Source organism: Schistocerca serialis, chromosome 10 (genome assembly GCF_023864345.2).
Source record: "Schistocerca serialis cubense isolate TAMUIC-IGC-003099 chromosome 10, iqSchSeri2.2, whole genome shotgun sequence".
NCBI classification, from domain to species: Eukaryota; Metazoa; Arthropoda; class Insecta; order Orthoptera; family Acrididae; genus Schistocerca; species Schistocerca serialis.
The window spans coordinates 84357427-84370761 of record NC_064647.1 but is presented as its reverse complement, the minus strand read 5'-3'; the positions used below and the strand labels follow the sequence as shown (position 1 = coordinate 84370761).

Genomic DNA, 13335 nt, shown 5'->3' with positions numbered 1-13335 from the left:
AAAGATTCCAAGTGGAAAAAGAATAATAGTAGTAAGAAAAAATGAGAGCAATTGAAATAATATGCTGATGACGTGTCAAAGGAATAGAAATAAAACAGCATTTAAATCAGTTAAATGAATAAAAATAATAAATGAAATCATTTTGGTAACAAATTACAAATAAATTTCAAAACACTTGACGAGATTCGAACCCACAACCTTAGGCATACAAGAAGCGCACTATACCCGCTTTATGCTACAGAAACATTCTGATTAATATTACTATTTTTAAAGCAGTAAAGCATCATGTGAAACTACAAAGTATTTTTTTGTCGATTACTCTCAAACGAGGGCCCACTAGTGTGAATGGCTGCACAGGGTGTTATACCTTGGACCTTAACCTACATCATCACATAAAATGGGTTCAAAAAGCCAATCCCATCGCTGGGGACCTCACTTTGTCAGTGAAAACGGGGAAAAATTGCTGGATCTGTTAAATGGCATGAACAGTCTAATGCAAAATACGGTTTGAAAGTAAATGAAATGAAGAGTAGTAGTAGCAGCAGAAAGGAGAATAGCGATAAATCTTTCAAAACAAAACAAAAAAAATTGTTGACGTAGTTATGGAGTTCTATCAGCTTCGAATGAAAATAGAGCACAGTGGACGAAGCAAGGATAGAAGAAGCAAACTAGATTAAACGAGCACGGCGTCTACATTACTAAATGGCTAATCTGATCTAAGATTCTAGTTACAGATTGCGTATCTAACGGATTCTAAGGACAATTTGATTTTCAGTATTTCATATGATTATTGATCAAAATTAAATTATTATTCATTACAAGGTGCAATCTTACATTAAAGATGTAACACCATCAGTCAAGTACTACATACTGAGGCTGTGTAGCTCACGAAGCACAAACTGCCCAGACCATGCTCTTCGTGTTATTAGTGACTTCCAATTAACTTTAATTTCAAATCTTTTCCGAACATTTTCCCAATCACAGATTCAAAATAAGTGTGTAACACATTCACTCATTTGTAAAGTTAGAAGTTTGAGCTGGAGTTTTATTCTTTAGAGAATCGGCTGTTTACTGATTCTTCACTAAAAGAAGTCTTCTAGTATCAAAGGCCTTCATTCCAGGAATAAATTTTTGAGAATGAACATTTGGAGCATAGTGCTGGGCTGCGGGCAAACAGGGTCAGATGAGAATATAAATATCTCAGATGTGGCACTGAAGAAGAGTTCTAAAAACTAAGTAGTCTATTATGCAATGAGTTGATTTGGTAAAAAACTAGCTATCTATAGCCAAGATCACATAAATACTTTTTTATTTTCGAGCAGCGTCTGGAAACTTTGCTGTCATCTTCTGGTCTTGTAATATTTATTACAAAACATGTTCACTGTGAGTTGGAATAGCCTTGTCCACATGGCTAGTAGAGGTCACACATGACTTAAATCTTAATCACAATATAGAGAATAATACACAGTAGTTAGCTTTAAATATTCCATTCTGTGCTAATGTGCATTCTATTGTGTACTGTGATTTTTTAAGACTTTATCATCAGTGAACGCCACATATACGGCTGTAACCCATGTGCACAAGGAGGTTAGAACTTTCTGAAGATCTGAAGATGACAGAAGTCGGCCGAAACTGGTAGTCGATAAAGAATATTTATGCGATCTTGGCTGGAGAATGTTCTTTTACCGAGTAAAACAGATTGCTCCTTCTCATTTCTGAACATGAGAAGATTCAATGAGTAGCTTACGTGGTCTGCTGCTGCATTTACCTTGGCCATTTACCTTGGCTTTACCTCATTATGTCAATTGTCTCTTTATACTTTTAACATGACACTGAACATGTACAACAATAACAAATCCACTTGTTCTTTTTTATCACACAGTTATTTGAAACTGGCGGTAATACGTTATAGTTCTTCAGAAGAAATTTTTTGAAAACAAAATGGGAGCATTTGCAGTCCTCTCCAGTCTCCTGCACTGGAGCTTGTAATTCCTTCACCATATCACTCACATTACCCATCTTCTTTACCCTATTTTCCCACTACTTGCCTGTTCGCTATCTGTGCCATGAGACTCACTCAGCACAACGACTAATTAATACAGAAATGTTATTACGACTAATACACACTACGCGTCACGTTTATAGGTTATGTTGTGAATTTTGTGGGCAGCAATAAAATAAGGATAGAGCGCGAGTGCTACTATGAGAATGGGAGATCCGCATAGGAGAAGAAACAGTGTCATTTTACTTTCTCTACTTCTCTAAAGATATGGTTACACTTCAGAAAACGCCTGAGTGAGAGAGAGAGAGAGAGAGAGAGAGAGAGAGAGAGAGAGAGTGTGTGTGTGTGTGTGTGTGTGTGTGTGTTTCCCGTCCTGGCTGCACGAGGAGATACAATACAGTAGAGGTAAGGTTCAGAAGCTTACAGAGAAGGGAAAGCAAGCGAACTTCTTGAAGGCCGGAAACTTTGGAGCTTCTACCCACTAACGTCAAAATTCCAGCCCAAATCATCTCCCTATTGTGTACCGCGTTTTTATTCGTGAAATAGTTGACGGAAGTACTCCAACTCCTTAATCGACCGATGTACCCTCCCCCCAGCAACTTCTCTCGGGATGCAGAGCGCTTTGAGAGTGCGAAGAAATTGTCACGACAAAAGAAGAGCTCGGTGATTCTTAAAGGCGCCTCTGCAACTTTCGCCTTTGCGTTAGAACAGATGTTTTCAATGTGGGTGCTTGGTTATGGGTTTCCCAAACGCTGTTCCGCCTGAAGTAATGTGCTCCGCAAAAGCTATTAAAGGCCAGGTGGCTTTTTCCGACATTTTAAGAATACGGATTATTTGTTTTAAATTTTATTATGGTTTAAAATTGAAGCAATCATTGAATAAAACGAGTTTATCAATTTTTAAAGTTTTAAAAAACTTCAAAATAAACAAGATGTTTCATCAACGTGTCAGAATTCTTATTGTTCCCTCAGAAGAAAACTTTGGGACGCCTTGGCCGAATTACAGTTCCGATTTCAGATGCATTTTGTACGGTAATTACGCAGATTTGGAATGCTAAACTTTGTTAGAATGTGATACAAATGCCGCTAAAAAGTACTTAACGCAAAACCAATGACTTTAGGACATGTTTTAAGGCTCAGCGTGAACAGTTTATACACGTTCGCCTTTCCGGATTATCTTGTTCTCAGACTATGCGCAGGCATTTTTACATGTTTCCTATCCTATGCGATGCTGATGATTTAAGAATGAGAAAATTTTCCATTCACTCGTGAAGCGTCAGCGAGAGAAAATTTCGAAAAGGTTTGAAATTATGTGTAAGATGAAAAATTCGTTGCAAGTCGCTAAGCGCTCTCATTTTCAAATATTGGATAAATATAGCCAGACTAATTTGTGCGCTGGGAGTTATGCTGCTGTAACATTTATGCACAGTTTCTAACTTTAATACTTGATTTATTGTGCTAAATCTCTTAATAAGCAGAAAAGACAGCATTTTAAATTCGCTCAATAATTACATTAAATACCAAACTTTAAATATTTTTGCCCCTGGAAGCCGACAGTCTGCAATATGCTCGTGTGATTGTGCTGGCTGTTCAGTAAAATAAATGCCACTACATCATATGCTATTAAATGCCATAAAAAAAACTGTCTGCAAAGTGCAGGGGCTTTGCGCCAAAGTTAATGATGATACGATAGTTAACGGCCTTTAGTTTACAGAGACTGTCAACTTGCGTCTCATAGCACGCAATTATATGTGAATAACAATGTGTTGAGATATGACGTTGAAACAACATGTAGCTTCACTTCATGAACTGGGTATTAAGAAAAGGCACTAATTGCATACAAAAACATTCAACACCACACACTAGAAAACAGTTGGAAACCATATTAGGTTTGACTAACATGGGACTTTATATATTTATTTACTTGTTCATTCATTGATCGTCTCAGTTATACAGCAAGACATAATAGCGATATGAAGACAAATAGCTGACATATACGTACATATAGAATAGGTTTTTACGAGGATAGGACGGACTTGCTGAAGGAACCGTGGTAGCATTTCCCTTAAATAATTTTCCAAAATCATTCATGTTGGCCGGACAAAGTCAACTTCATCACCCCCCGAATATGTCAAACCCTAACGACTCTATTGCCTCATCTGTTGGCTCCAATGGTACAACAGAGCATATATGTGGCAGGACAATGCAAGGCATCAAAGGCGTGTGTGATGTGCAGAAGAGTAAAAATGATTAAACCTGTTTCCTAGTGGACACACTAAAATGTACGCCGCACAGCTTACAAAACCCCAAGAACCGACATTCAAGGGCAGAAGTTACCAACACGCTTCTGCCCGCAATGTATATTCCTTGTAGGGACCGTGCAGATTAATTCTCCATATGGAGGCGTAAAAGTAGAGTTGCTCCGAAAGCTCCATCCGTGAACTGAACGAAAAGAAATAATACATGGTACAGTAAGGAAAGTACCCCTAGCCACGTACTTCAGTGACGGAGCGCATATAATAGATGTAGAAGGAATCTTCCGTCAGCATTTCAGTTACCTGTTACAAAAGATCAGCTGAGCATGGTTAAAGGAAGCAAATCGTCCGCGCCCTTTTTGAAGGAAACATTCCTGCATGCACTTCACCTGCTCCAAGGAAACCACAGACTGACCTATCGTTCTGGTTATCGCCAACCGTGACATACAGCCTTTTTTTTATGGAGAACGAGGGTTGCACTTTTTCGCTGACCTGTCTAAACTAGGGGATCCCAAGCAACTTGTGGCTGTTAATCTTTCTTCTGCCTTTCTTATTTCTAACGCACGTTTTTCACTCTTGCAAATATACTGCTGTTCCGCGTATGGCTTTCTCCCATGCCATTTCTGGTATTTCCATATTTTGTGTTTTGTGTATACAGCGAAGACATAAATCACCCGATCGGCCAGCATTAACCTGACAGATGTGGAAAACCACCTAAGGCTTACACTTTCTAAAAATAAGTTTGCCAAATTAACGGTTATTAACAGAGTGCTAATTTAGTTGAACTACGGATTACTTTCCTTTACATTAAGAAAACTCATTTGACACACTTTACCACCCACGCGCAACCAGGAATTTCGACGGCTGTATAAATACAAACGCCTACTCGTTCGATTCTGCTGCAACGTACATATATCTAGAATCAGCCGGGCCAACCCATATTGAACAGAAACATTTTGACCCGCATTGAGAAATCTGTAAAAATTTCGAAACAGGCTTTCAATACGTTGCACGTTCATTACGAAAGTACTGATATCTTACAATGTAAATTCGCATTGTTGCATTTAAGACTTCTACTGAGGAGAGCAACAGTTATCAAGGCAAAGTAAATTGGCTGAAAGAAATAAGATCATACAGAATTAATAAACAGCCAGTCCGAAAGTACTCAACTTGGTAATAGACTGCGATCAGCAAGACTTAGAATTGGCAAATTACTGGCATCTGTCAGCAGGTGAAGTGTGCAAGGCAAAAACTAGTCACTGCGAGTAGTATACAGTTTTCATGCCAAGCCAGAATATCGTTCTCTCATTCGTTCTCAGTCATTTATGAGAATTTTCATTATTTATGGTCCCCCAGCACTATCCGTTGTGGTAATTTTTAAGTCTGGAAGAAATTGTACACATTTACCTTATGGTATGCCTTACGCTTGTAAGGAATTTGTTGCCATTTCTCTTTTACGCATGGAGGGGGGGGGGGGGGGGGAGGAGGAGGAGGAGGAGGTGGTAGTTTTTACTTAAGTCAAACATACAACTTCTTCACATACAACAGTAAAATCACCCACTCATACTCATTTTTTCCCCTTCCAAATCTTGAAAACTGTAGTTTGAAATAATCTTTTATACCCTTAGTAATAGCGTTCGCTCACGTCACATTCAATATATAGCTATCTCAATCCGCCCATTTCATATCACTGATCAGTTGTATTAATCAGAACGCCGAAGTCATTTGTTACGCCTAATATAATTGAGAAAATCAGCCATTTCAGAAAGATTGATCACCACCACTACACGTGAAAGAGAACATCGATCCCCTGTCATCCGCAAGGCCAGGAAGCGTCTTTTACTCATAGTATCTAAACCAAGTTAGAAGCTAAGAGACGCTGCAGTCGCAGCAACAGTTCTTGTAACAGATGCGACATCCTACAGTATTATTTAGTGGATAGTATATCCAAAATAGGCAGCAAACCATTTAGTGCACTAATTATGAACGATGTGTTTCACGTTTCGGTATTTGGGTCTGTTGGTAACTTGAAAAGCAAAGTGGATGGACTGATCCGGACATCTCAACAAAGTAAAAGAAAATTTACAAAGCATTTCTTCGCATCACTGTTCTTAATCAGTATACAAACACTTCTGTCTAAATGATTTACAAAGTACAAATGTTACTATCAATTTCGAGAAATTATACTAATTTAAAAAATGATAAAATATAATAATTTCAGGTTAAATAAGACCCAATTATTACACCCATGGAACAACGGTGTTTCTTACGCTCGGGAAAATTGATGTCTCCCCCCCCCCCCCAAAATCCACAATTACTGTAGGAATTTTTTCTCTGAATACACAATGAAGTAGATGCATTTAAAAATACTTTTATTAAACATTCAATGCAGCTATACAATTTTTAATTGCATTTCGTAATATTTTGAAGAATACAAAGAGTTTATGCCAAAAATTCTACGCTACTTAGTTCCTCTACTGGTGAGGCACGACCAGATGGCAGCACTGGCCGAGGTGAGAGCCCAGCTGTCTTTTTTTCCTCCATCCGAAAAAGCTATCCAGCCGCCTTCCCCGAGCTGCTGAACCAATGCATGTAACTACTGTCCCAAAAAGGATCACGAACTACATGACGAAATATCTTTTCTCCAGGAATATATATGGTTATTACGTCTCTGGGTGACTGCAAGAGGCATTTCCCAGCATTCCCGAGGGTTGCGTATTCCTGAAATGCCGACCGACATACGTTGTCATAAGGTAGACTGTAGGAAATGGCAAATATGAGCAGCAGCTGCATCCTTTTACGTTTGCATTACCTCATTACGAGCATCATACGGACAACAATTTCAACGATGACAGTAACAAATTAATTTTAATTTGAACAAGTCACATTTAAAATGTTTTCAATCAAATTCACAAGAGAAATAATGTAAAATTTTCTTAATAAATTGTAGACTTGTGGCACACAATGTTACAGCTATGAAGATTTGAGCTTCTGCATAATTCCGCAAAAATTATAAGTTCAACCTGTTTACATTCCCACTCTTGCCAATTTATTCCATCATGGAGTATGAGTAGACTCGTCTCCCCTGAAAGTAGTTACTCTGTTGATAAACACCTTCTCCTACGTATGTATGCAAATATGATACACAACCACGATACTGGTGCTATAATACGAACTAGTCTCATGTGTGTCAGATCCAATGACATGTTTACTCTCACCAGTCACTAATATTTCACAATGTGTTTTGGAGCTTTAAACTTCCATCACGTAGATTGACGTGGATAATAAATTCGGCCATTAACAGCAAACTTGTTTCATTTAAGGTCAGTAACAGTCACAGTAATGCCTAACCAATAATGTTCACATCTGAAGTCTCTCAGACCACTAACTGACGATTAATAACGCAGTTCCTTTTGCTAAAAATTTAAGAATGCTAAATTGATCTAGACAACACCTCAAGCAATCAAATGCAGATTGCAGCAAAATACTGCCTTCTGTTTGCAGACAGATTCAGTGAGTAGTCATTACGGAAATGAGTGCACTGTGCTTCATCTTAAATGTAACTGTTTAATGGCTTAATGGCATTAATTCATCAATCTTTGCAAAAATCATAATGAAATATGTTATCAAGCACAGACCTGGTAAGATCCACATAGAAAAGAAAAAAATGGTAACAATAATTACAGTTTCTCTGCAGTAAGAGGTGGCAATTAGTGAAGATTGGTATTGCGTTAAATAAGCAGTATGACCAAATACCTTACAGGACACATTAGCTTTCAAAAGCTTTTACTATCTGAAAATTCTTTGCTCTTTCAATCCTTCATATGAAATATTGACATTCTGTTTCTAAGAACACTAAGATTGGAGATTGCTACCATTTGTTGTAGCTTTTCCCCGATTATTTCAGCACAGACATGATACGCATTGTTAATGTCAAATCAGCAGTTCATGGGCAATTAGCACCTTTACATGAAACAAATAAGAAGGAAGTTTAGGGAAACACCAAATGGATGCATACATGGATATAGTTACAAGTAAGGCAACACATATACACAGTTAAAAATAGATTATTAAGTTGGAGCATGCAATTAATATAGGTGCAGAATCAGGTACGGTTAGGCCTAATTGTATAAAAAAATTTGAACATGCATGTCAAAAATTGAGGAAATGTCGTTGCTGTGAATTCAATTTCTTTAGAAGTAACGGCTGGCTGCTGAGTCATTATATGATATTTTATAATTATATTGCAGTCCGAAGTAAGAAACTTTAGGCAACCTAGTGGTTTTGGCGATGTGGTAATAACTCTCGTGTACTGCACAGTTTGTGAGAACTTTGGTGCAGTACATGAACATCGCCCAACATAAAAATAGATTTCTACATGGAAATAACACAAAAAACCTGGCGAATCTATGTTTTGACAATTATTAGAGCGCCAGGAGGTTAAAATTACAGACACTTGCAACGTAAGCCATCGACTACTACCACGTAATTTACGGCCGCTGTACGACGGCGCGTTATAGATCCAGCATTTTATTGATCACGTACGAAATGTTTCATGCAAATTTAAGATTATATACATGAATTAGAAAGAATCAGCAGCCATGTTGAACCCTTATTAGGCCTAACCGACGTCACTACTGAAGCTCTGCTGAGTAACTGCACTTACTACTTATTTTCATGCCTCCTAACGGAGGATTAGGTGGTTGCTTGTTACCCTCAGCAAAGGACGTTGTCCTTGGACGTCCACTCATTTCTATCGGCGTTGAATTATTTCATATATGTTCATGAACTTCATAGATTTATCACATTTCATGCGAACACCCTTGAACACGAAACATCGAACGGGGCAGGCAGCTAGTAGGTCCTCCTTAATAGTTCTGTTTTACACTTTTGAGACTCATCTAAATGCACTGGTTTCAACTGAAGTATATCGGAATCCAACTTTGTAAGGGATGGGGAGCGCGTTTAACGAATCTGGTTTTACATTATACGAAACACAAGACACTCCACCAACAAAATTTTAGATCCTTCAGACATTGACCTGTTCGGGTGAAGTCGGGAACCAATCAGCTCAGACTCTGGAGACCCGAATGCTTCCGAAGATGACGTCACATAGCAACTCTACGTCAACTAAGATGGCGACGAAGCAAAGACAAAAGCAGCAAAGATTGTTTCCTATCCGGGAATAAATTGTATTGTGCAAAAGCTCTAGAGTGTCCAGACATAGCGTGGGTGTTACAATAGCTTTTAACGCGATTATCATCTCATTTAAGCGAAGAAAACGAGTAGTCGAGGTGAATCGTTAAACAGTTATCTATTGTGTGGAATGAACGTCTTTGTTCGAGTGATAAACATAGACAGTCAACTGTCCTACAGCGCTGTTTACCTCATGGGGAAATGGATAAAGTAATATTATTGAGTTCGATGTTACAATGGATCAAAGGGCTCGCCGTATTTGTTGCTTTATGAAAACCACATTGTCTTAACGACAATGAACCTGTGGCACGCAATTTCATAAATTTCGTGTAGCTCTGTTCTAATATATGAGTTGAAATGCTTCGCCAGTTCGCTACAAATTATTTACGAAGCACCTTGAAATTTTATGCATGTAGTACAATAGTTTCGCGTCAACCAGTTAAGGTAATTACTTAGCTTCCTAAAGAAAATGTATACGTGCCTGTACATATTAACGTTACTGTTGACCAGCTGTCAAGATTACCATGACCTTCACCGCTGTTGTAATGAGTTACTACAATACCAGTTAATTTCGTGGTTTCAATTTTTGATGATTCTAAGATTAAGTATGTGGTTATGCTGAAAGGTGTTGATGACGAAAAGGACAATATGGGTTAAACAAGTTTTTTGGCATCATTAACTCGCTGTTTGGTGAACCACTGCTTGAAGTGACGTGATTTCCGAAGTTTAATGCCGACTGGTACATTACGGTTTTGTTCCAGTGGCTCGGTTTTAATGGCGGCAGCCGTCGTAAGTCATCCGCTACATCATACTGGAAAGCATCAGCGCTTATTGCTGTAGCACAGTTTGCAGCGTGCGAGGACAATGTCAAAAATAAATTACATGTGAGTGAGATGACATTAGTTTAATTGATGGCTGTTTCCAACAGATTGTGACACTATTACGGTTTTGTTTCCTTTTAAGTTGTTGATTTCTCTTTCTGTGGAAAACACCTATGTATAGGGATTTTGTATCAGATACAGTGCTTGTCATGCAGTACAGCTATGTGTGTAGTATTTTGATGCATGCTTAAGCCAATGTTGTGAGCTATGGTTGTTTATATTAATGATTTATTTTTATGCACTCTGATAGCTGTCCTAGAAATTGCCTCAGAACTCTTCAAAAAGGATTCCAGGATGATACTTTCAAGAAATCCACATCTGCTTCTCCCATCGTGGGCAGCAGGACTGGTGGTTTTTTCTCTTGCACTATAGATGTCACTGGGCTCTGAAGCTAATGCTTTTACATGCAGTGATGTACTCGTAAACAAGAAACAACTTTAAGTTTGTGATAGCATCCCCCCTCCCTCTCAAGAAAAAGAAAAAATCCTTGGATTTGGTGACATATCTGCATTGTAGCATGAGGTCTTTGTTCATTTCATATTTAACACTATTTTCATAACTAGCACTCTGAAGTAAAAAGAGAAACACTGTATTACATAATAGACAAACCTCCAAATACTATTTTGTTGCTCCTTATGTGCATATGTCATACATGAACTATGAAACATGCAAGGAGGAACAATTGCATAACTCTTACCAGAACTGCAATACAGTAAATTATGGTTTGCTAATTTATACATTCGTAAAAATTGTGATTCTTTGTTTACATTTCAGCCTCACTTCACATAAATAACAGATAGCTTACGAAATACTCATGGGACCCATCCTAGACTATTACTCAAGTGTGAGGGATCCATAGCAATTATGACTTATCAGGGGAATGTGGACAAAGAAGGGTAGTACAAATGATCACAAGTTTCTTTGACTGGTGGGAGAGTCGTAGAGATGCTGAAACATCTGAACTGGCAGACACTTGAAGATAAACACCAACTATGTTGCGAAACACTACTTACAAAGTTAGAAGAAGCATAATGAAGTTAAGAATCTGGAAATTGTGTTACACCTCACTATGTGTCAGTCCAGTGGGATGTGCAAAAACAAGATTAATTACAATGTGCATAAAAGCATTTAAGCAGTCATTTTTTTCCTGTGCTCCATATGCAAATGGATTAGAAACAAACCGTAGCGTCAGTTACAGTTGGACCTGTACTTCACAATGGTTTAGTGGATGGATGTAGGTGGTGTCATAACCATTTTCGACTTCTAGCAGGTTGTCATCAGGTGATCTGTCTTAAAAAGAGGGATAGTAAATATTATAAAACTAAATTACAAAATCAAACTGACTTCCACACACAACTTTATATACCAGTGCATTTGGATACACAATACTAAGATACATTATAACTCAACATGAATAAAATGATTTTGTTTAGAAGGCAGTCACTGTGTTCCCTTAAGGCAGTATGCCTAATCTATGTAAATTTTTAACTGAATTACTGCAATTACATTACTCGTATGAATAATGAATAATATTTCATTGCAGCTGGTGTTACTGAAATTATTTTCTTTGGAAGAAGTGTGTCGAATGCCATGCATTATCTAAACAATGTTGCTGGTGGTTGAGAGGAGAATAATCATTATACCAATGGTGTTAATGAATCAGTAGAATGGTTTCATCTGTAGTTTGTAATGCTTATAACCTGACATGTTTACTGTATTTACAGATTTGGCTATCGTACAGTGATTTGCAGACAATAAAATACACATAGTGGATTTATTTCCTTCGCCTATTTACTTTGTGTGTTTTGCCATCCACCTTAGACCATTTTTTTGGTTAAGGCTAGCCAGATTTAAATTCATCTACTCACTGAAAACTGTAGTTTTATGGAGTTGCACACTCCCAGACAAACCGAATGTTTCTGCTGATGCTATTTCTTTGATAACACATACACTGAACTGCATGAAGTTAAACATGGTGTTAAAAAAACATTTTGAGAGGTGAGACTTCCTGGCAGATTAAAACTGTGTGCCGGACCGAGACTCGAACTCGGGACCTTTGCCTTTCGCGGGCAAGTGCTATACAGACTGAGCTACCCAAGCACGACTCACGCCCTGTCCTCACAGCTTTACTTCTGCCAGTACCTCGTCTCCTACCTTCCAAACTTTACAGAAGCTCTCCTGTGAACCTAGCAGAACTAACACTCCTGAAAGAAAGGATATTGCGGAGACATGGCTTAGCCACAGCCTGGGGGATGTTTCCAGAATGAGATTTTCACTCTGCAGCGGAGTGTGCGCTGATATGAAACTTCCTGGCAGATTAAAACTGTGTGCCGGACCGCGAAAGGCAAAGATCCCGAGTTCGAGTCTCGGTCCGGCACACAGTTTTAATCTGCCAGGAAGTTTCATATCAGCGCACACTCCGCTGCAGAGTGAAAATCTCATTCTGGATTTTGAGAGGTGTTAGTATGGACCAAAGAAAGAGAAAAGTTTTGTAAACATGGGCTTTAAAATACATATTGTGAGAGGTGCAAGTATTTGTTTATCTTTGCTAATGTGAAACACACCTCATCAACTGCAGGCTCTTTGCTGTTCTGAACAACCTACAGAATGCGGTAAAGAGATGCGAACACATTGTTTCGTTACTGTGAAACAGTAATTTGCCTGCTATTACAAATGACCTGCCCTTGGGAGCTATCTCTAAAGCTGCTTGGTATGCTGTCCATTCGTAGTTAGGCACGCTTCTGTAAAGGGTGTGCTAGTCACTGGAAAAGACACTTGAATAAATGTGCAGGTGTTACCGTGTGTTCTGTACTTTTCAGCATACAAGACACAGGCTCAATGGTTTTTCCATTGCCAGACTATAACAGACAATTTCCCATATCAAACAATGGGCTTTAATTTTGCTGGGCTGTACAAAGATAAAACTTAAACTTCAATATAAAAGCATTTCTACATCTACACAGATACTCCGCAAACCACCGTAAGGAGCATGGTGCAATGTA

General features: G+C 38.4%; 2 protein-coding genes across 4 annotated transcripts in view; one reads left to right on the top strand and one right to left on the bottom strand.

The window, feature by feature from the left end:
• The window catches only part of LOC126424801 (glycogen synthase kinase-3 beta), a 313756-nt gene extending 304424 nt beyond the window's left edge, over positions 1 to 9332 (bottom strand). The window contains exon 1 of one of the 2 annotated variants that reach the window (XM_050087591.1): positions 8923 to 9332. In XM_050087591.1, the coding sequence (XP_049943548.1) occupies positions 8923 to 9007 (85 nt within the window). In that variant the 5' untranslated portion in view covers positions 9008 to 9332. The remainder of the gene's footprint in view (positions 1 to 8922) is intronic. The other variant, XM_050087592.1, reaches the window with a different exon arrangement.
• A 70-nt stretch (positions 9333 to 9402) lies between these two features.
• The window catches only part of LOC126424804 (diablo IAP-binding mitochondrial protein-like), a 90657-nt gene continuing 86724 nt past the window's right edge, over positions 9403 to 13335 (top strand). The window contains exons 1-2 of one of the 2 annotated variants that reach the window (XM_050087594.1): positions 9403 to 9896; positions 10214 to 10336. In XM_050087594.1, the coding sequence (XP_049943551.1) occupies positions 9810 to 9896; positions 10214 to 10336 (210 nt within the window). In that variant the 5' untranslated portion in view covers positions 9403 to 9809. The remainder of the gene's footprint in view (positions 9897 to 10213; positions 10337 to 13335) is intronic. The other variant, XM_050087595.1, reaches the window with a different exon arrangement.